Here is a 25,308-nt window from a genome sequence, read left to right as displayed (position 1 = left end):
AATCATAGCCTCACCTCAGGCTTCGTGCTCACTGAGTGACGCACAGCTACAGTTATCCCATTCCACAAGGGAGGATCCACCTTGGATCCCAGGAACTACCATCCCATCAGTCTGACAAGCCTGATCTGCTAGGGCATGGAACGCATTATCATGGAACTTATAAACAAAGACATTGGCAACCTTCAAACACTGGACCCCACCCAGTTTGGGTTTGTGAAGGGCTGATCTTGTCTCCTGAATCTGATTGACTTCTTCAAATCAGTCTCCAGAGCTGTGGATGAAGGTAAGGTGGTCCACACAGCCTATCTGGACCTTGCCAAGGCCTTCGCCACCATCCCCCCACTCTGGAATCATAGATAAACTTACCAAGCTGGGCATAAATCCCTACGTCACTCGATGGGTTGCCAACTGGCTTACTGAAAGAACCCAGACTGTAAAAGTAGCCGACTCCAAATCCAGCTCCAGACAAGTGACAAGTGAAGTACTCAGGGTTCATTCCTGGGACCACTCTTGTTTGGCATCTACTTCTCTGAAGTACAGGCCAACACTAAGGGACTCTGGCTAACAAAGTTTGCAGATGACTGCAAACTGGGAGCCATTATTATCCCAAATGATGTGGATATTCTACAAAAGGGCCTTACAGAAACAGATGCCTGGTGCCAGAGCCATGGGCTCAAGCTTAATGCCAAGAAATGTATAGTTATCCCCTTTGGAAAAAAACATGTACCCATGAATTACCACATAGGTGGCAGGACACTAAACACTGAAAGTGTGATGAGAGACCTAGGGACACAGGTGGACAGTGGTCTCATTTTCAATAACCACATCGCCACAACAGTCAGGAAATCCTTCTATGTGGCACACCTCATCACTAAGGGCTTTTCATCCAGAAAAAAAAGGAGATCATTGTCCCACTGTACTCATCCCTCATTAGACCCATTATAGAGTATAATGCCCCGTTTGGTATGTACCTCACAAGACATCTGCAACAGCTGGAAAGGCCACAGAAATAACTCACTAAAAGAATCACAGGCCTAAAGCAGATGCCATATGCTGACCATCTAAATAAACTCCAGCTATACTCTGTGGCATATCGTCTACTCAGAGGCAATCTCTGCTTAACATACATGGCCATGTCAAACCCTGAGCTGTTGGACATGCTCCACTTAAAGAAATTCCAATCCCTCAGAGCCACACACTCCAGGGATCTAAACCTTGTCATCACAATGAACAAAACATGCTGGAGGGATAGGTTCCTGACCCAGAGACTCCCCATATTCTGGAATAGACTGCCCATACATGTCAAGCAGAGTGCCTCATTGGCCCTCTTCAAAAGGAACCTTGATGATTGGATGGGAGATAGGAGATTCACCCCGGGATCATGTCAGTCGCCCTGCTAGACAGGGGTCCAGAGAAGTAAATATTGTGGGAAGAAATATCCAGGGAATTGTTATGGTTAGGCTTGCATAGGCCCTAGGGCCGATAGCCTAGTACCAACTTATGAACCTATGAACCTATTCCTGCTGGTCTTTGATTGGGCAGTGTGCATGAGATTTCACCTATGGATCTAACTGCAGTTTTGCTGAGAATCCCTTCCTTTCTACAGCTTGGCTTTCTGCTGTATCCAGTTGTAGTAGGTTCTAGCCAATATATCTACCTAGAGAAGACTATAGCCAGTGTACTGATCCAGTCAACATTTGCATTAATACTATTCTCAAGAAACTACATGAGGTTAGTGCAACTCTTTGTTTCTGGTCAGAGAAGGAGCAAAACCGCCACTGATTATTAGCTATGTGCCGCTCTGTTGAGACAAGCACTATCTCTGCTACCAGACAGATAGCACCTACAGTAAACATATCCAAACCTCATAGGTTCCCCCTTCAGCCCACATTAGTAAGCACCTGGAACCATGGAGTTAGACTGTACAAACCCTCTGTTGCCAGCTTGGTTGAAATGGGCATCCTCAGATGATGCACCAATTGTCTAATGTTTTCCAACAACCACATACTACTTAAAGAGTATGTGAGAGATGTAGTTATACAATTTTCTGGAGGCAAAGCTCTCACATAAAACCACTGCAAACAGCTAACAGGTGGTCATTAGCACACAAGACCACACTATATCTGTCACACACAATACAGACCAAACACCTAGACCTCTATATGCTGAGGCTCTTAAAAGTTGTGTCTTTCGGCTTTTCCCGGTTAGGGGTCGCCACAGCGGAGTTGCCGGCCCTGGTGCACAACCTTCAATGAAGGTACACCCATTCATGCATGTCTCCACACAGAAGACGCTCTAACTGAGAATCGAACAGGACAACGTCTTACTGTAAGGCGACAAAGCTACTGCAGCACCACCAGCTCTTAAAAGTAACTTACCTAAATCATAAAAGCCTCCTAAATGTAAAATAAGAAACAATTACCCTCAGCAGCCTCCAAACACTCAATTAAGGCAGCACTAACCATGAAACATGAATCTAAGACTCAGTGTCTTAATTCAAAAGCCTATATGGCAAGCCACCACACAATGGAGCATTCTACTCATAGGTGACTCCATAGTGAGACACACTGATGCACCACTCTAGCAGGCTGAGTAAGAACAGGGTCATGTTTAGTTCCCTACTGGGTGTTTGGATGGCCACATTTTGCATGCACTCAAGTTCTTCCACCACAAGTACACATATGACACAGTGATATGACACATGGGAGTAAACAACTTGAGACATAGCTGCTTGGAGTATATGAAGAGAGACACGATGGAGCTCTTGGAATATGTGACTGAGACAGGTATGAACCTAGCCTTGAGCAGCATTTTACCATCACCAAGAATAACACCACAAAATGAGTAAAAGATCATTGACTTCAATAACTGGTTTAGATTCTGGTGTCATTCAAGGGGGAGATCCGATATATATCTGACTGGAAGGACATGGTAGACAGTCCCATGTGCTTTGCCAATAATGGCATACAACTATCTTCCCTAGGCTTTCATTTATTGGCTCAAACCTTGTCCATCCCATACTGCCTTTTTAGGCAATGTCAGTCTTCAAAAGCTTCAAACTTAACAAAACAGAATCCAGCTAACATAAAAGTATCAATGCTCAAAACTAGGAACTTCACCAAAAATAAAACTTCACTCTCTACAAAAACTGCTTACCTTGGAATGCATCAATATATACATCAGAATGGAGATGTGGTTTAAGACCATTGGAATCACCTCATCAGTGCAGGGTTTCAACACCTATTATGCATTATGGCCCACTGAAGTAGACAAAGGCACTAAGGGTGATGATATTTTATGAATATAAAATAAAATTTCACCTCCAGAATCTTCAGACAGGATAACCTGGCACCCCCCCCCCCACCCAACTTACTATTAACAAACCCCCTCTATGCCTCCCTTGGCCCATAGCTTTTACCTGACTATTATGGAGTCCAAGGCATTAGGCCAAATATGATTCTCCTAGGGGACATCAACTACCCTCCATTAACTGGGAGGTTTATGCATACCCTAACATATATGCCTGAATATTTCTGGACTTCATAAATACAAGCTTTATGGAGCACTTACTAGCACCACAACTGGGGAGACAAAGTCCTGGACTTGGTCCTCACCAATATGAAACAGCTCTTTATCCACCAGTTGTAACTTCCTCCCTTGTCAAATTAGACCATGAAGCAGTCACATTCACCATAAGACTGAAAGCAGAAGCATCTTCAAATACCTCAGTATTCAGGGATTATGCAAAGGCTAATCTACTAAGACTAATTGATGACCTCGCTGAATTCAAAATCCCCTCTAAACTGATGACCCCACTGCATATGCAGAATCCTTTACTGCCAAAGTCAATGCACATATGAATAGCTGCAATGCTCCATCTGTCCCCCTCCAAAGTAAATACAGTGTCAAATTCAAAAATAACTCTGTATGGTGGAACTAAAATACAAACAGGCTAACTCATTGCATGCAATAATAAATGTAACTCTCACAATGTCTAAACACTCTTGCTAAACTTAGCAAGGAACTCCAGTCCCTAATTAAATCAACCAAAGCTAGATATGAGGTAAAAATAGCCACCCAGGAAAAAGACACCCATAAAGCCTTCTTTAACTATGTTGGAAACATCATAAACAGTGCACAGCACAGCACAGAGACAGTAGTAAATTATCTCACATAGTCAGACCCCGAGAACATAAGAAATACATTTGGCTTTAACTTCACCACCCTCCTTCTATATTCTGAGAACACATACCTGCAGCTACACCCCCTGAAATCTCCCAAGAATAAGCCCTCAAAGCACTTTCACAGGCCAAGAGCACTGTGTCTATGGGGCCCAGGCAACATACCAGGCTGCCTACTGGACAACCTGAAACATGACTTGTCAGACCACCTACAGAGACTATTCAATTTTACTCACTCAAAACAGTCTTCATGCTGAATGAATGGAGGACAGCAGCAGTTATTCTCTTGCACATTGCTGGGGCTTCAATGGACCTGGTTAATTATACACCCATAAGCCTAACTGCCCTTATCTATAAGACTGTGAAAAGGATAATTGATAAATAAGGATATAGGCAGCCTACATCCTCTCAACCCAAGCCAGTGTGGATTCATAAAAAGCAGATTATGCATACCTATCTTAAATAGTTACTGTACCAATGTATGAGGGCAAATCAGTACATACTGCATATCTAGTCTTCATGAAAGTGTATGACAGCATCCCACACTCAGGTATCATAGATAAACTCTCCAAGTTAAATGTAAATCACTGTGTAACTTGTTGGAATTCAAACTGGCAGATAGAATCAGGATATAAAGGTGTGTAGCTCTAGCTACTCCAAAAGACCTATCATTAGTGGTGTACCCCAGGGTTTAGTCCTTGGGCCACTCCTCTTTGGCATTTACTTCTCAGGGATCAAAGCTAGTGAAAACTCCCCAGAGGGCACCATCAACTTCCAGGAGGGTCTGTCCCAAAATAAAAAGCTGGTGTCAAAACAATGGACTAAAACTAAATGCCAAGAAATGTATAATCCTATCTTTCAGTGAGCATGACTCCCCTTGTAACTATCACATTGACAAACCACTCCTGAAAATTGATCCCGTCATCAGGGATTTGGGAACCTGTGTTGACAATGAACTGTCCTTTGATAACCATGTGTCCACTATTGTAAGGAAGTCTTTTTTCATTGCTCAGTTTATATCTAAAGGTATGGTGTTACAGGTACAGGGATCTAATCATTCCACTGTACTCGGCACTCATCAGGGTGATCATTGAGTATGACATCCTTTTTGATATGTATTTGTCAGAACTGGAATGGCCACAACACTTCCTCTCTGAAAAAATCAAGGGCCTGAATCATAAAAACTATGTGGACTGTCTTAAAGCCTTGTCCCTTTTCTTGGTATCATACAGGCTACTGAGAGGTGACCTCTGCTTCATGTATAGAGCCTCAACAAATGTTATCTTGTCAAACCTGTTAGACATTTGCAAGACCAATGGTAGCACAAACATAAGCACATCTCAATCTCTTCTACAACATAAATAGAACATGCTGAAGATATAGGTATGTATCACAGAGCATTCTACTTCTATGTGACTGTTTTTCACTCCACATAAAGCAAAGTACTGCTCTTATTCTATTCAAATATAATTTGGATAAATTGATGGGTAACCTCAAATTTACCCCTGGTTTAGTACCACTGACATGCATGGATGGGGCAAGATGTAAATGTCCAAGCATTTCCTTGTTATGTCTCTGGGTTATTTGCACAGAGAACATAAGGGCTAAAACCAACCAACCATGGCAATGTAAAGGTAGGCTTCTTAAGATCCTCATAGATCAATAGCCTATGAACCTGTACTACTGCTCGTGTTGCACCAGGGAGCCATAGAAGTCATTCCAAAAGCACCAGATAGAAAAGGCTTTTACATGAGGTTGTGTTCTGGTTCAAACAAAGGACAGTCCCTGAAGAGCCAGTCTAGATTTGTTCAATTTGTTCAAAATCATATCTTTCAGTAAGAACTTCCAAGATTACAATATACTAAACGGAAAAGGACAGTCGGCTCCTGCCATACCTGTCCTGTACTCTGGACTGCATTCCCTTCTTCCCTTGTTAAGTCCAAATGAATGTGTGGTTACAATGGATCTAAATTATGCATGCTTAAGCATCCCTGTTCACATAAAGAACAGGAAACTCAATATTTCAGGTAAGGATGGTAACTACCAGTTTACTTCCCTAAGCTTTGGCTTAATATTTCTGCCAAGATTTTTTTACAAAATGTCTTGTGCCAATAGTAGTCTATAAAAGGACAAATAACTTAAAATGTACCTGTACATGGATGATTGTTTCTTGCAGGCACTTTTGAGGTGGAAGACCCAAGGTCCATGTCCATTGTTCAGCATTATCTACAAAAACTTGGGGTTCACCTTGAACTTATAAAAGTCCAAACTTGAACCATTCCAGAGAACTGTGTTCTTAAATGGGTGTTGCTGGACACCCACATCAAAGATTTTTTCTTCCCTAGGACTAAGTCCTGCCACTGATAGAGCTTTCCAGGAGATGTTACAAAAATAACGCAGATGGCTAGGAAGAGTTTCAGGATAGCAGGTTACAAGACAGACACTATACTTATGGATCTCTTAGTACATCTACACGAGGAAAAAACAAGTTGTATATCAGAAATATTTGGGGTCAGTAAGTCCATCCACTGCAACATGCTCTTCCAGTACTTTGTTGCTTAAAAAGGGAACTGAAGTGGTGGATATCAGTCATCAAATAGCACAGAGGTATACCACTCCACTCCACTCTCTTGATGTTAACCAAATCTTAATGACAGATATGTCAAACTGGCCATGGCAAGCCCATTCACACTGAATATACATAGAGCTTGGTCCAGGCTAGAGGCCAAACTCCACTGAAAGAAATGCTTGCAGTCCAATATGATCTGAAAGCATTCAAGTACCTATGAATTCTAAGAGTCTTGAGAATTATAGCACACAACCCTATGGTCATATGATACAGCAACAGACAGGGAAGTACACATGCTTACAGCTGTGCAGGATGCTCTTGAAAACATGGGGACTGGCCATAGCCAATGATGTCATCCTAAGGGCAAGCTATATTCCCACCGGGGACAATGTACTTGCTGATCAGTTAATCAGAACCGCAGCAGACCCACAGACATAGCAACTGCACAGGCAGATGTTTCTATTCCTAACACAGAAATGGGGAATCTTGAAATGGATCTCTTTGCCTAATATGCAAATTCTCAAATCAAAAGATTTTGTTTCAGAACCCCACTCCCAAAAGCTTGGGCGCTGGATGCTTTCATCATTCTATGGAAGGGCAAGTTTCTATATGCCTTTCCACCTCTGCAATGATTGCAAAGCAGAGGCACCACAGGTCTTTGAGTACTTCACAGAGCTGTTTCAGGCAAGCATAGCATGTACTTCCATAAAAGTCCACTTATCTGCTACAGCGGTGTGCCTACCTACCACTAGACATGCAAAGCAGCAGTTTTAAAAGGTACATTACACCCAAGATCCCCTAACAGGTCAGTTGTACTGCCCTGGGAACTGAACTTTACGGAAGTACAATTGACACCTCATCCCTTCAAACAAGCAGATTCAATAGGTATAAAGTTTGTCTCTTTGTAAACGTTATTGTTGGTAGCAGTCACTTCAGCCAGAAGCGTATCAGAATTGCAGAGCCCAATGTGTCTTCCATGCAGCCAGGTTTTTACGTTGTACACCAGTGTCCAATTCATGCCAAAAGTAGTGGCAGACGTTGTTCAGAGTCAGGTTATCCAGCTGAGAGTGTTCTTTCACAGGCCACAAAACAAAGGGGAAAAATCTTCTATTCCTTGGATGTTGAATTACAGCTAATATACTACCTGCACAGGACAAAGAACTACATAAAGCCAGATTAGCTCTTTGTAGACTTTGCAAAAAAAGAGAAAGGGTTACCCATCTCAAAGTAAACAATCTACAAACAGATTTATCATTAGTCTGTCTTTTCCCACAAATACCATGGTAAGCAATTACTGGAAGAGATAAGCTCACATTCCTCCAGTGACACAGTTATCATGGCAGCTTTCTTAAAGGGAGTTCCTACCACTGACTTGATGAATGCACCCATTTGGCCCTTGGTCCACACCTTTTTCACACACTATAGGCTACAGCAATCCTTAAGGTTATATTGCCTTGGCCACAGGGACCCCAACCACTCGACGGAAAGTAAGGGGACACTCCGGCAGTTATCCCTGAGGCAATGACCGCAGCAATGACCTACACAAAGAGCATCGGACAGTTTTGTCATCAACTTATCTTAATTGTAGAAATCTGAGTGTCTTCACTGATGCATTTCAGTTTCCCATCCTCTTTTCTTCTTCAGGTTAAGACTGGGGGGTGAGGCAGCAGTATACCTCTCCCCCTTATCCTTAAATCAGTCTCAGTCTCCTGTCTCCTTTCCCTTTTAATCTAATTATACAACCCTCTGCCTGAGATATTATACTGAGGTTGAGAGAACTATCAATAGTCCATGAAGTCTCATATTCATTGCTTTCCTTCCAGACAGGCTTCCTAGCGCTAACTCTGGGTAATATTTAGACAGGAGTCAGAAAGAAGAGGAGGTGGCAGTCCACATGGGCTTCTTTAAATTGTGAAGTGGAGATGTCTAGGAGGCAGGGGACATAAGGCCAGTGTAAGGTAAGGGGTAATTCAGTCATCTACAATTGTGGTAAGTTGATGACACAACTGTGTTTTCTTTTCTCTGTTTTTTTTTTCATACCAGAGTGTTTCTCTCAGTAGCTCCATTTTTACACAAATGAGAGAGACAATGCAGAAATGTACCACTTCTTATGCTACTGAATCTTACAAGTAGAATCTACTTTCAGCCATATTAAAATAAAAAGTTAAGATATATAGAGCTAACTTAACTCTTAAAGGTCTATGATAATGGATCGAATAGCTAAAATATTGAACGGCTGTAACACCGAAAACGCAGTTCATAGAAATCCATTTTGTGGAGGGAACTCCAAGATCACACTACAGTGAAGAAAGGGCAAATTTCCCGATTTTCACTGTACCGTGATCTCAAAAAACGGATTTCTATGAATGGCATTTTCAGTGTTACAGGTGTTCGATATTTTAGATATTCGATCCATTGTTATAGACCCAACGCTTAATATATAAAAGTATGAAGTTGTATTTATGAGCAACATGCCATTTTTGGATATGGGTTATCCTGATTTTTCTATCCTTTGAATGGATTTATTGTTGGTAGTTTGAGTTTTCATGGTACTTAAATATACCTCTTAGACCAAGGAAGACATAATTGAGGGGTCACGTATGTATACAGGGCACATTCCAGAACTTCCTGTGTGATGTTCTGTAACTTTTGCATTGTCTCTTAGTGCATTTCAGTGTGTTGATTTTTTTATTTTATTTTTTTTTTTTGCTTGGGGAATTTTTGCTTTAGAGAGATGTATTAAAACATATATTTAAAACAACTGCAACTTTTACTATACATTTTAGGGCTGAAGCAGATTAACATTTCATTCAGCAGTATGCAGTATTAGGCTATTACTAGGAAGACATAAATTCACATTTGTTTATGAGTACAACAAATAGATTAGCAGCTGCCAGCTCTTTTGGCACAGAGAAAAACGCCCTTGCATCTGAGTTTGATTAGCAACTTGGGTACTTACTGGAGCTGGTGTGGAAGGTAGAGGCAGTGATGCAGCTTTGCCAGCTTGCCACAATGTAGGGGGGTGGGGAAGGTGTGTGAGTACATGCTGTGGGTACCTGGTTTCAGGGCTGAATTCCTAGTGGAGACCCTTGATACCATGGGGGCACTATCTTCAATGGATACAGGGCTGTCTTGAGGGGGTTACTACATTCGGCAAAGTGACTGACAAACCTTCACTGATGCCCACTGCATCTGAATACTGAACACGTCATCAGGCATACTCAGTGGGGTCAGGGGACTAAACAACAAAAAATCAAACCACCCCCTTGGTTGCCTCATTGTTGGCCCCATCAGTCATCTCTTGGCCCAATTCTATGAAGAAAACTGAAAGTGGGTCTGACAGTCAGCAGGCAGTAGGGGCAAAAAAAAAAATTACAAAAAAGTAGGCTGGCAAACTTTGTAAGACATTGCTCTCAAGAGGTTGTGAAAACCTTTTCAGTTCTGCTTTTGAGAGCCGGAACAGTTTATAAACTTGAAAAGGAGGAGCCCCTTTATATTGTTTTCTACTCTAATATTTTGCCCCCTCCCCAGACCACATTCCCTTTCTTGCTTATAATACAAAAGTGCCTACTTACAATGTTCTGAGAGCTTGTGGATTATGACTGCTTAATTAATATATACAATATAGCATTCCAAAGAAAAAATATTCAAAACTGTACTTAAAACCTCCCTATAGTATAGCATTGTTGTTCATCTGTCTGTCTATCTTTCTTTCTGTTTGCCTAGCTCCATTCTCTCATTATGATGCATAAAAAAGATAAGCTATTTATTTTAAAGTTATTTAGTTTTACAAAAATTAACGAACCATTTATAAAGCTGAAACTTATATTTATGCAATGCTTCACAACTTTACCTTCTATCGGTAAATGTGCCTCATCTTTCTTTCTGTCATCATCCTGTAAATTGCCAGGATCTAAAGATGTTTGAGAAAGGCTGATCTCTGCTGAAAGATGCTCCAGACTTGGAAAACTCTTTCTGTTAGTAAGAAAGAAAGAAATTGTCATCTGTGCTGCCCATGAAAGGCTGTCAAATCAGGTTGATTTAGATTTTTTGTTGTCACATAATTCAGAGAACAAATGCAGAGAAACACTCCCAGTGGTCAAAACTACTATTTTAAGAGCTGTTCTGCAGTATTCCAAATTCTTTCTCTTTAATCCTGTACAGAAATGTTAATAAAATTCATTTTGGGTTCAGGTATTTTTCATGCAAGAAGTAAAAATAAACTTAAGATCAATGGTATTAAACCTTCCTTGACTAATAAGTCAACTTATTTAACATTTCAGTGCAAAAATCTATTTATACACAGAGAAGTTCAGTATATAGTTAACTGGGGTCATTCATAAATCAGACAAAAACAGAGTAATGATGAATTTTTATTTATTTATCCTTCGTTGACTAAGTTAGCCCCACTAGACTAGTGGCTTGTTTTCAGGGGAGACCTAAAGGGGAAATATGATGGTCATCAGGGAACTTCCTCTTCTCTTTTTGATAGGTGCCATAGGACCTTTTCTATCCACCTGAGGTACAACCAACTAATACAGATAGAGCATCAGTTTAATATCTCATCTGAAGTACAACACTCTAAGGAGCACAGCACACCCCTCCCCCTTTATGCTGCATTTGGTATTAGCACGCCATGTACCTGGTGCAGGAATAGAACTCACATCCTTCTGTACCATAGGTGAGAATGCTAGCTTTTATGCCACTAACATTGCTGAAAAAGCATGATCACCATAACTAAAGAAATTAGATTGAATCTTAATAATGCAACTGTCATGTCCTTAAGGTATTATAATTTATTTCAGATGCACTGATACACTACTAAACAAAACAAAAAAAAAACGTTATTATTCAGATTTGATTTTCTGAACCAGGATTACAGTAGTTTACAAATATTCACTTATTGCTATAGTTAAATGGCAAAGCTGTCTGTTTACAAACATTACTGTTTCATATGCAGTGAAAATCATACTATTCAGCAGTGAGTAATCTAATAGCTCACCTAGGATCAGATCCTAGGTCATACACATATGGATACTATATGTATTATATAGAAACTGGATCCAGAAAATGTTGCCTGATCAGCAGCTGGCCTAATTTATAAAATGTTTATATTCTTTATTTTGTCTGCAGATTGCACTTGGAGATACCAATGAATTTGATAAGGAGAAGCAATAACATATCACTGAAATTAGTGACCATCACTTTGTCATGAAAACTGCTGTACCGTGAATTTCATATACCACAGGGAAATCTTTATGATTATAAAAGCATTTAGGAAAGACAAAAATCAGCTAAATAGATTTATTCTTCAAAAACTACTGATGTGGAATATTATAAAATGCAGTGCAACATGTGGAATGATCATCAGGCAGAAATAACCAGCTTACTGTGCTGATAGTACATGTTTCATGGGACCAAATAGATGTTATAAAAGAGGAATAAACACATAGGGCTACTGCAGTGCAACATTCTAAGTTGACAAAGCTAGCCTTGGGCTTGTTTTGTAGCCCAGTGTTGTTTTATATGTGCTTCATTTGATCTTCACTGTCTGAAAAACTGTGTCGCTGTTTTTCTTTGTAATACATTTTGGAGAGAAAGGCAGTCATCTCTTACATCCGGAAAGTAAACAGCTTTAAGTGAGTTTTTGATCAGTTGAGTGATCTCTTGTAAAGCAACATAAGCCACAGTACTGTATTTGGTGAGTCACACTGCAGAAATGTCTCTTCAGGAAATACATGCCATAATATAGATCTTTTTTCACCAAGAATTGCCTCATTTGACAGTACATGCATTTCATTTGCTAGCTACTCTGGGTGATAATGTGATTTTGCAACAAACCATTTCTGCTTCTGATGTACTTCTGTTGCTCAGCTATCTTTAATGTCATAAGATTCCTTCATCACTGTTATTTTATTTAACACCTAAGTACGGAGATAGGAAAGTTAAGCCAGACAAGATACACACATTTTATCCATTGTGGTTTCAATTTTTTTCCAGAGACATTTTGTTTTTCTGATAATTTGTCTTCTGAAAAGTCTGCTTTTATATAGTTCACCTTCTAATATGTCTCTATTCATTTTTGCTGACATGAAGCTTCCCAGTGACACATTTGGCTCACAATATAAAGATCAGAAATATTTCTTTAGGGAGCTTTGCACCCTTTCACCTTAAGCATAAATACAAGCTTGTGAGCTGCACCAGAAGAAAATGCGAACAATTTCCTTGGGGTCAGTATGCTTAATTTGGTATTCAGATATTCTATGGGACGTTTTATGTTGTAGAAACCAAAATATAATTCATTGACCCTTTATTCATTTGTTAATGTGGTAGAACACTGTGCCACATGGGTATTTTTCAGACTCAGACTTGGAGCACTGTCTAATTAACTGAAAATTCAATTCAATTCAACTTTACTGTCATATGTACTAGAGACAGCATCACTAAGTACAATGAAATTTTTATTCTCCGAATAGGAAATGATCATATTTAAATCTAGACTTTGATGTGATTTAAGTGACATGCTCAGCATTACATAGTAAGCAAATGGAAGCCAAGAGAATTCATTCCTGGACTACAGAATACAGCTTGTTAGCATCTTATTACTTCTATTCTCTGCTCAAAGTGCCACTTTCTATTACTATATTCCACCTTTAATTGCCATGTATGTAAACATACCATGCTGTTTACTCCACACATAAAGAGCATTAAATCTTGAAACTGTTTAATGTGAAGTCATATTGTTTATCTAGGCACAGACTGTGACAGCATTACTCCGATGAGCCATACAACTGAATATGCCTGTTTTCTGACAAAACAGTGTGTTATCTCCAACACAGCTTCAAAAAGATTAATTTCTCTTGAGTTGTGGTTCTTCTTCAGTTCTTCAAGTTGAAGGGCAAGGGACCTTTTATCCCATCCAAAGAAAAACAACATTTATTGCATATTTCTTTATCACTGCTTATTTCAGTGAACAGTTATTAAAGCATTTTTCTTTGGCTGTCTTGAAGTAGTGTTTTGTTGACTAACACAGGGGTTTGATTTTTTGCATCCATTTTCTTAGCTATCTACTATATAGCTTAACAGTGTGCTTTTCCTTTTACATACATGATGTAGTACTTGCTGGCAAGCTCTTTCCTTAAATTATAATATTAACTGTGATTAATTTCTCACAGATAAATGTTATCGATTTAACATAGGTTCGTAGGCTAGTAGATTATTAGTAGGGTGCTCTGCATAAGGTAGGTTTGTTATACCTTGTATTCTTTTTGTAAGGAACCTCTGAGGTTGCTCTTGTTGCTGCATATGCCTGGTCAGGTACATACCAAAGGGAGCATTGTACTCTGTTATTGGTCTGATAAGGTCGGAGTACAGTGGGATAATGACCTCTTTGGACCTAGATGCCATGCCCTTACTTACAAATTGTGCAACATAAAAGGATTTCCTCACCACTGTGGCCATGTGGTGGTCAAAGGTAAGGTTGCTATCCATGTATGAAAAGAGATACCTGACTAATGGGTTGGCTCTTAGGGGTGTATTATCAACATAGTAATTAGCCAAGGTGGTTGACTTCCCAAAGGGTACAATTATGCATTTCTTAGCAGTTAGCTTAAGACCATGGCTTTTGCACCATTTGTTAGTCAAAGATAGACATTCTTGAATAATGCTAGTGTCTACAGAGGAGTCAATGATAACACCCAGTTTGAAATCATCTGCAGACTTAATCAGCCATAAACCTTCAGCATTTGCTTCCATTTCTGTGAAACAAATGCCAGAAACGAGCAGGTCCGGTATCGAGCCCTGGAAGATTCCGCTAGTGACTGGCCTCTTGGTGGAGATGGTTTCACTTATGTTGACTGTCTGCTTTCTGCCAGTGAGTCAGTTGACTATCCAGTGGGTGATAGAATGGTTTATACCTAAATTAATGAGCTTGTCTATAATGTCTGAATGGGATATTGTACCAAAAGCCTTGGCCAGGTTGACGTAAGCTTTGTGCACAATTTTACCTTCATTCAGTGCTTTGATAACCCTCTCAAAAAAGTCCACCAGATTTAATAGGCATAACCTTCCTTTAACAAAGCTAAATTGTGATGGGTCCAGTGTTTGCAGGTTACCTATTTCCTCATTTATCATGTCCATGATGATTCTTTCCATGGCCTTACATATGAGGTTGGTAAGACTTATGGGCCTGTAGTTACCCCAGATCGGTGGTCGGACCTTCTTTATGCAGGGGAATGACTGTAGCTATCTTCCAGTCCTTGGGAACAAAATATGCCTGAAGGCTCCAGTGAAAAGTGATTCAAGTGGACCGAACAGGACATGTTTCATGTTATTTATTAAACATCCCAGGATGTTATTGGGGCTCACTGATGCAGTGCTTTTGACCTTGGAAAGTGCATTGATGACATGTTCCCTGGTAATGGTTGGGGAATTGTGGTATGCTGTATTTCCTTTGGACTATCGGGGGGGGGGGGGTGTGTGGGGAGAAATCTGAGCTGAACCTATTAGCCAAAAGGTTGGCAATGGCCTTTGGTTCAGTGTGGGTGATGTCATTTTCAGTAAGTGCTGCACATTGTTGTGTATTTTCACTGAAGTTACAGACAAAGCTGTAGAAAGCTTGGTGGTTCTCCTTTACCTAAGAAGCTATTACATGAAAAAAATAATGTTCTTTTTTCCTTTTTAGATACAATATTAGCTAATGCAGTGTTCATATCCCATTGCACAGTGCTATTTAAATGTTTTAATATTTTGTATTATAATTTTAGTGAATTTTTATTGCAAAACTTAAAATATTTGTATCACAATAAAAAGCAACAGTTTTTGTTTTGTAGTTGATAAAATGATAAAATGGTATTTCAGGGAGTGTACCATGTTAAGCAATGACATACCTATCGACTGTTCAGATTTTTGCAGACTGTCCAGATTTTTATGTCATATTTTTGCCTTGTTACTCATAAAATTTGTGTTTTTCTGGCAAATTACTGAGGACTGTATTCACTAAACAATGACCTACATTTGAGTTCCCATAAAAAATGTATGCTAACATACAACCTTTTATTCTAGCAACTTTTTTTAGTTTATAAGAGCAATATTTAAAATCTGTCCCAGAAATTCAGCCTTTGTCCCCCATTATAGGTTCATAGGTTCATACTAGGCTATCTGCCCTGGGGCATTTATAAGCCTAGCCCGATTGTGTTTGGCTTACGCCACCCCTTGATTTGAGTATACTGTGCCCTTTTTAAAGTTTAGTTTACTGTGCCTCTGTCTAATAGTGACACAGAAGTAATCACCAGGACAAACCTACGGTCCCCCATCCACTCATCAAGATTCTTCTTGAAGAGAGTCAGTGAGGTGCTCTGCCTAACATGAATTGGAATTCTATTCCAGAGCGAAGGGAGCCTTTGGGTTATGAATCTGTCCCTCCAGCATGTTCTATTTATTTCTGTGCTGAGGTTCAAGTCTCCGCCTTGTGGCTCTAAGGGATTTAGATTTACTGAGGTGGAGCATGTCCATTAATTCTGGGTTGGACATAGCTTTATATGTCAGGCATAGATCGCCATGAAGTAGGCGGTATGCAACTGAGTAGAGCTGGAGTTTTTTTAACCGAGCAGCATATGGCATCTGTTTGAGTCCCTTGATCCTCCTGGTGAGGTACTTTTGGGGTCTTTCTAATTGCTGCAGGTGTCGGGTAAGGTACATCCCAAAGGGGGCATTGTATTCTATGATGGGCCTGATGAGGGATGAATAAAGGGGCCCGATTACCTCTCTTGATCTAGATGTGAATCCTTTCATGATGAGGTGGGTTATGTAGAAGGTCTTTCTAACCACTTTGGCAATGTGGTTGTCAAAGGAGAGATTGCTATCAACTTGGGTCCCCAGATCCCTAATTACTTTCTCTGTACTTAATGGGTTACCACCTATGTGGTAATTTGTGGGCACATTGTTTTTGCCAAAGGGTATGACTATACACTTTTTGCAATTTAGCTTTAGACCATGGCTCTGGCACCAGTTATCCATCTCTGTGAGACCTTTTTGAAGGATGTTTGTGTCAGCTGGAGAGCCGATTATGGCGCCCAGTTTGCAGTCATCTGCGAACTTGGTGAGCCATAGTCCTCCCACGTTGGCCTGTACCTCAGAAAAGTAAACAAGAGAGGTCCCAGGACAGAACCTTGTGGGACGCCACTTGTGACCGGTTTCGAGTCTGACATGGCTCAAGCAACTCTGACTCTGTTGGTTCTGTCTTTGAGCCAGTTTGCAACCCATCTTGTGACATAGGGGTTTATATTTAGGCTGGATAGCTTATCTATGATGCCCGAGTGGGGTATTGTGTCAAATGCCTTTGCGAGGTCCAGATAGGCTGTGTGGACTACCTTCCCTTCATCTATGGCCTTGGTGACTGTTTCGAAGAAGTCGACCAGGTTCAAAAAGCAGGATCTGCACTTGACAAAGCCAAATTGGGTAGGATCTAGTGTCTGTAGGTCCCCAATGTCTTTGTTTATGAGTTCCATGATGATCCTCTCCATTGCCTTGCAGACTAGGCTAGTCAGGCTTATGGGGCGATAGTTTCCAGGGTCCGCAGAGGCGCCACCTTTGTGGAGTGGGACCACTGTTGCTGCACGCCATTCTTTGGGCACATATCCTGTAGTGAGGCTGAGATTGTACAGCAGTTTTACTTGATGGATTAGTTCTTCTTGGAGTTCATGTAGGGCAACCTGGGGACGCCATCTGCTCCCATGGAAGCAGTGTTTTTTCCTTTGGAGAGCGCGGCTTTCACCTGAGCATCAGAGATGTTTGGGAGGCTGCACTCTACCGGGATAAATACTTGCTCTTTTGGGGGGGGGTGGAGAAGTTTGCACTGAATCTGTCTGCCAGGATATTGGTGATGTCTGTGGGTTCAGTGTATTTTTTGTCGCTTAGAATCAACTCAGAACAAGTCTGGGAGTTGCATCCCAGGTTCCTAACATAACTAAAAAAAGCCTTATGATTGTCTTTAGTGTCCTGTGCAATTTTTCTCTCGAAGCTGGCCTTGGAGGATTTTATGAGGGATCATAATTTTTTGCTAGTACTGATCAGAGATGCCTTCCCTTTTAGGGATTTAGCTCTATCATGTAGTAGCTTCCTCCTTCTGTTGTACAGTTTATTTATGGCTGGGGTCCACCAGACTGGACGCCTGCCTTTGGATGATTGGGTCTTGATTTTGTTTGGGATAGCATGATCCATTAATTCCTGGAGATGTCCGTAGAATGCGTTTATATAGGATTCTGCAGTTTGGGCCATAGTTTCCACTGGCCCTGGGGCCTTGAAGGATTCCACTTTGGTTTTGAGAAGTGTGAAGTTCGCTTTTGAGAAGTTTTTCACTGTGGTTTTCTGGGCTGGGGGTGGGGTCGGGATGTGGATATCCAGTGAAATTAATTTATGGTCTGATCTTACCAATGAGGGATATACTTCTGGTATGGAGCATAGGGTCCCCATGTTGGTAATGATCAGGTCTAGTATGTTTTCCCCTCTTGTGGGAGTGGTGACTAGTTGTTCCATAGCATTTGAGTTTATAAATTCCAGGAACCTTTGAGCTAAGGTGCTGGGACTTGAGTAATGCCCCCAGTCTATGTTTGGGTAGTTGAAGTCGCCCAATATAATGGTGTTCGGAGAGATCTTCATGTTCTCCAATGTTTTCAGGAAAGCTGAGTGGGATTCCTGACTTTGAGAGGGTGGTCTGTAGGATGCTATAAACTGAAAAGCAGTCTTGCCCACTGTCAGTTGCACATGGATGGTCTCCGATACTTCGTGCAATGCCACTAACCTGGAGGTGTGGATATCCTTGATAAATATGGAAACTCCGCCTCGTTTTGTGGTTCAGTGCGGGTTTTGGGGCAGAAAAGCATGATATGAGGTATAACCTGGTAGTGCTGGGGTGCTCTCTGGAGTCTTGAACCAGGTTTCTGTCACTGCACAGATATCGATGTTCTCCATACTGAGGAGAGCTTGAGTGCATGCATCTTGAGGTTAAGACTTCTGGCGTTTAGCAGCATTACCCTTAGTTTCTTGTTCCTTGTGCTGTCTATGGAGGTGGGTTTGACTTTTGAGCCTTGCCTAAAAAAGGCACTATAGGGGTGGCAAGAGCCTTTGCCAATATCCGAAAGCCCAGGGGTGACAGGTGCAAGCCATCCCTAGCGAAGCAACGTGGCTTGTCGAGCATGTCATCCCAGGCTGACAGACACTGGATCCCCTTTGAATGGCACCAAAATTTTAGCCAATTGTTAAAATCGATCATTTTGTCTTTATACTGTGGCATCATTCTAGGTGAGGGTAAGATGCTGCTCAAGGTCAGGGTCATACCAGCCTGGGCTACATGATCAGAGAGCTCCTCTATGTCTCTTTTCATGTAGTCGAGGGAGGTACGTCTCAGATCATTCACACCAGCATGTACAATGACTGAGTCATATTTGTATTTGCTTTGGAGTAACCTGAGTGCTTGCGTTATGTGGCGGATCCTAGCCCCCGACAGGCAGCTCACTGTGACCTTCTCTTTATTCAGCCTGGTGAGCAGGACATCAGTGTGTCTGACAATACAGTCACCTATTACAAGAGTATCAGGTGTGTTATTCAGCCTTAAGGGCTGTGACTGCTTGGCACACTGACTTTGTGTGCTATGTGTTGTACGTGTTTTGTTTTGGGGTAGCGTTTGCTTGGATGTCTGCTTTGGAGGTCTCTGTTTCTTAGGTAGATTTTTATTTAGGGCCTCCGAGTATGTTTTTGTGTTTTTATGTGTTTGGTTCGCTGTTGTGGTGGGACTATGTGATACTGGAATTGTGTTGTGTGAGGTTACCTTCTCCTCCTAACTGGTTACACCAGTTTGAGATGAGAGAGCTCAGCCTCCAGTATGGCTATATGGTTGCATCTCTCACATATATTTGAACCTGTTTGGAGGAGGAGAGGGTTGTCCGTGTACATGAGACAGTTGTAACATTGCCTCAAAATTCCCAGATTCACCAACTGGACTGGGGAGGAAACCACTGACTGACCTTTGGACATGCTAGAGTACTATAGGGAACTGAATTAAAACGGACCAATAGGGGACAAGGTAATTGTAGAGAGTATAAGAGTAAGTAGTACTTATGGTTTATTAGTGCTAACTTGTAAAATTACTTATTTGGACCAGTGAGGGGCCTTAGAATGAGAATATGGTGTTTAATTTGAGAGATAGAGCAGTTCTAAGGGAAAAAGTGAAGAGCAAACTTTGTGGAGCCAGGAATAGTTTAAACCCAATTAGGCGGCGCTGCCCGATGTTGCGCTATGCGCAAAAACGAGCAAATCCGCGCAAGAGGGTTTTAAGAGAAGGAGATCAAGGAGTTAGGAATTGACCCAAAATGGCCAATAAAACTACAGTTTCAAGGCAGTAACCACTCCCACAGGGGCAGACAGGCTGCTCAATGTTTATCACTGCCACCGATGAACACAGAGACTTCCCTTTAGCCCAAGCAAACAATGGCCTCCAAGAAACAGTTACAGTTGGAGAATATGTATTTCATCTAATCTATTAAAGTTATTTTCAGCTTTGTCCAACATTTCTTATATTTAGAGTTTGAGAGGTATGGGCAGTGACAAAAATGAAATGTTAGGTTTATTTCTGCATGAAATAACATTCATTTTATATGTAACAATGTACAAAAAAATCATTCTGTTTAATTACACTGCAAACACTAGTTTTTACATTTAAAACTGCCTGTCAGATATATTAATAACAATATGCAGCACTTATTGTTTACTTTCTTTTAGAACTATTTGAATGTGATCCACAGTTGTGGGATACAAGCATCCTGAGGATCAGCTTTCTGATGTAGATATAATTCAGAAAGGTCGCATCTCTTCAACTTCAAGACTCTTGGGCATATAACCTCAGATACTTCCCGAACTCTGGCAGATAAGTCTGTTTGTCTTCAGGATCAGAATATAGTAACTAACCAATTACAACAAAATACTCAATGACAGTATAAAGCCAAAAGACAGTCCATATAGTTTTAACTCTTTTGTTCTTTATTTTTCGGACTTCCTCAGAAAACCAGGCCGAGAACATTAAAAAGTTTAAATGACGTATCATAATGATGACATGAGTAAAACAACCAATCAAATCTTTGACAATTTTTAAACATACAATACAATTAACTATCTTCAAACTGTGTTAAAACATGTTATCAATAAAATAATATTGATAACATTTACCTACCCAATAAGCAACTGGCATCTGAAATGAAAGGGACAAGTTCTTTTAGTCCCTTTAAACAATAACTTAAGAAGTTTAAATCTAAACTTCTTAAATATCAGAAATTATGGTTGGAGAATATGTATTTCATCTAATATGTTAAAGTTAACAGGGTTCCTAAAGGGCTACGTATATGGAACTATCCAACAGGACTGGAGGGTGATTCTACATTACATCAAGAACTGTTAAGATTTTTGATTGACATAGCTGTGAACTAATGGAGGTACTCATAAAATATAATCAGTGACAAATGGATATTTTAAGTAATGAATTCTCCTCCCTCGATTTATCCATTACTCAAGACCTCTGATATAGTGAATACCAACAACAGCACGCAATTATTTTTCATAGAATAGATTGGGAATCTGATGCTATTCTTAAAACAAAATACAACAAATTTAAATGACATCATTTGCAATATATGCAAGATAAAGCATATCCTAAGTCTCCTGTGCAGACTTCTAAGATAAAGCTATCTGGAAGGTCAGAGGATAAGCATAATTTTCCCTCTACTGTGGACAAAAATGACCATGAAGCATTCATCCCTTTAGATTATCCACCTCTCCGATGGTCAGCCAGAATAAAGAACATACAGGAATCTAACACATCAACATAGATGAATCTGACATTGGGCAAATATGCACATCATCAACAACCACATAATTACCAAAGGAGGAATCAACATCAAATTCAATGGAACAGGAGGTGACTTTTTTGAATATATTATAGAACCACTTCCTAATACATGTGACATTATTTCCAATGTTTTAGGTGACTATCACATCTTTAATTATAGCTCTTATCCTATTATACAAGAGCATGCCGATTTATTCAGCAAAGGCTATACATTTGTTCCCACTAAGTAATCTAACATAGCATCTGTATTGAGTGAAATTAAATTGTATGCCAGAAAGTTGAACTTGTTCTTAATATATAGTAATAACTGAAGTAGTAAGTACAATTTATGGGTACCCAGTTTTTACAACCCTCCTTTGCACTCTGTCTTACAATTATTTGAAACTATTTGTGAGACTGACATTAGACATGGACTTTCTAATTGTACACAATTAAATTAGCATAAGTTAACTCCAAGACAGAAGCAAATTTTAAATCAAATATGTTTCAAGGCTAATTTGAGATACTTGAGACCTGAAAAAGGTGGAAGCATCATTATCATGGATTAGACAGATTATATCCAAAGAATGAATTTAGTTGTATTTGAAGAAACTTATCAGGAAATTTTTAAAAATGAAATTAATGTTGCAAATCACAAAACTGATGTGTTGTTAAATGATTTATTCACACAACATCAGATCACTGGTGATGAATATCACTACATGTAACTGAGTGATTCCATGATACCTGTGATATTCGGGGTCCTGCAGATTCACAGAAATATCACCGACCCCCCATCAAGACGTATAGTTAATGCTAATGCCTCCAAAACCTATTATTTAGCAAAATTTATTGATCATTATATTAAAAATGAAATAGCAAAGATAGATCATTTATGTAAAGACACTTGGGACTTTTTAATAACATGTAATAGAATACATGATATTGAGAACTTTATATTTCTGACCATAGACGTAAAGAATTTGTTCACAATCATCTCCCATACTACTGGTATAGACTGGCTTACTGAATTTCTGACATTTAGGACAGATTTAGCACAAGACAAAATGAATACTTATGTCCAATTAATGAAAAAGTACTCAAACATAATTATATATATTTCAAGGGCCAATATTTTCACCAACAAACTGGAATAGCTATGGGGGCAGCATGTGGGCCACTTTTTGCTAATATAGTAGTGCTAGAATGGAAAAATCGATATATTCTCAACAGTTCATACATTTCTTCCATCAAATTGTATACTAGGTACCAAGATGGAGTCTATATCATATGATCAAAGTTCCAAAACTTCGAATCATTAAAGGATGAACTTTAATGACAGAAGTCTTGGAGCTTTGAACACACATAAAAAAAGTAAAAACAGTAAAAAAAAAAAAAAAAAAAACACTCTATGTTTTTTATAACTCTTAAATATACCGACTCTGAGATTGCACTACAGTGCAGTAAAGGGAAATCTTCCCTTTCTGCACTCTATGGCAATCTCCATTATATGTGTCAAGGTTTTACAACTATGATCATTAAAGTTTGTTCTTTACTGATTCAAAGTTATAAGACTTTGATCATATGATAGGAACCCAAAAATATACAGCAACTGCAGAAACAACCAATAACATAAACTCACACTGTTGTTCGGTTACAATAAAGGCTGTCCTCCACCTGATAAATTCAAAAAGCGAACATTATGAATAGTGAAAAAGTTTAATAACTCATAAAACCAATATAACAACCAAAAAACAGATTAAGCGCGCTTTCATCTCATAACCCGAGACTTCATCAGAATCATCTGTTAATTTAAAAAAACATCATGTTTAAATAACCTTCCACTCTTTTCCATTGGTTAATTTTGGCGCTCAAAACAATTAAATGCATTTTTTACTTATATTATGTTATGTTATAGTGTTGGTAAGTACCCTATTAAAAAATACATATTTACAAATGCCATATTTAAAAATACCATATTTAAAATATTTAAAAATTCCCTATTTATAACACTTTTGCAGGAATGTGGTATAGTAAATTTCTTACTATACCAATTCCTACAAAAGTGTTATAAATAGGGACTTTTTAAATATTTTTAAATATTTTAAATATGGTATTTTTAAATATGGCATTTGTAAATATGTATTTTTTAATAGGTTACTTACAACGCTATAACATAACATAATATAAGTAAAAAATGCATTTAATTGTTTTGAGCGCCAAAATTAACCAATGGAAAAGAGTGGAAGGTTATTTAAACATGATGTTTTTTTAAATTAACAGATGATTCTGATGAAATCTTGGGTTATGAGACAAAAGCGTGCTTAATCTGTTTTTTGGTTGTTATATTGGTTTTATGAGTTATTAAACTTTTTCACTATTCATACGGGTTCGCTCGTTTTTTGGAATTTATCAGGTGGAGGACAGCCTTTATTGTAACCGAACAGCAGTGTGAGTTTATATGATAGGAACCCCTAAGAGGATATATTTATAGCATGTAAGTTCAAAAAAGTAAAAAAAAAAAAAGGTAAATGGGATGAAATTGTCATACCAGTACATAAAGAATAGAGCTAGTATAAAAAACAGAAATCTTTTATTATAACTTAGTACGCACTGGTGGTGGTGGTTTGTTGGTGAGGAAGTTATGAAAGTAGGAGTAATGCATGGTGATGCGATAATTGTTCATGTAAGTGTTTTATGAAGATGTTTGCTATCGGTTTTAGGGGTGAGGGAGGTGAAGAAGAAAGAAGAAGGAGGTAGAATTGGGTAAGTTGTGGAAAGAGTAACTGTCAAAGGAAAAAACTTCAAAGACCAATGCACGTAAGGTTCAGTTAAGGTATATTTAATTACTTGCCGCAAGGAGACAAAAACATGCAAATACAAGGATTTGTCTAACTACTAACAGGAAGTATGCTTATTCTTATACTATTTTACAAGACATGGCCTTCTATGGCTGACGTAATCAAACACAACTTTCAGTATTGTTCTACAGCAGATGTTACTCAGATTTTCTGCTGACATGACTAGATTTGTGAGAAACCTTTGAGAAAAACAACCTGGCCTTGGTGGGCACTAATTCGTTTACAAGCTTCCATTGTACAGTGTTACATTTCAAGGTACTCTTCTAACTCAGATACAAGCAAATGCTGATTGCAGTTCATATTTTCAAACAGGCTTTGTCCTAATTATCTATGGCTTCTACAGCTGTGTATTTTCTCACAGCACAAACGGAACTTCTTGTCTAAGCTTCATACAAGTAGTATTGTTCTATTCATTATTTTCCTAACATAAGCAGGAATCATCTGCTTCTCAGTAAATTTCCAAGGCACAAGCAAGATTTTAGCTAACAATACAAGGTCAGAAAGTAACTGCAGTTTGTACAGATTTATGCAGTATGAAATAGAATAAATGTGTTAACCCTTTTCAAGCTCTAAATGCACTAAGCAGATTACTAATGCACACATTAATACATATTTTTCTGACATTTCCCCCCTTTTAATACTTTTTTCCTACCTTCAAGATAAGCATAAACAGTTTGTTTTCTTCTCCTAACCTCTTTCACTTAGGATTTGCAGTTAAGAGAGTCATTCAGTTTAAACTCATGAAAGCATTTTCAATCTTTTAACAGTTCTTCAAACTCAGTACTTTGATATAAGGTTTCAGAAACTGACATGTCTATAAAG

At 39.3% G+C, this 25,308-nt stretch overlaps 1 protein-coding gene across 2 annotated transcripts in view; it reads right to left on the bottom strand.

The window, feature by feature from the left end:
• Positions 1 to 25,308, bottom strand: part of RUNDC3B (RUN domain containing 3B) — a 2,404,839-nt gene that overhangs the window by 180,589 nt on the left and 2,198,942 nt on the right. For both annotated transcript variants that reach the window (XM_044067523.1, XM_044067522.1), the window contains one exon: positions 10,604 to 10,725. In XM_044067523.1, the coding sequence (XP_043923458.1) occupies positions 10,604 to 10,725 (122 nt within the window). The remainder of the gene's footprint in view (positions 1 to 10,603; positions 10,726 to 25,308) is intronic.

The sequence above is a fragment of the Protopterus annectens genome, chromosome 3.part1, assembly GCF_019279795.1.
Source record: "Protopterus annectens isolate FY-2018-M chromosome 3.part1, PAN1.0, whole genome shotgun sequence".
NCBI classification, from domain to species: domain Eukaryota; kingdom Metazoa; phylum Chordata; order Ceratodontiformes; family Protopteridae; genus Protopterus; species Protopterus annectens.
The sequence above is the reverse complement of the archived record's forward strand: the minus strand, read 5'-3'. Positions and strand labels throughout refer to the sequence as shown.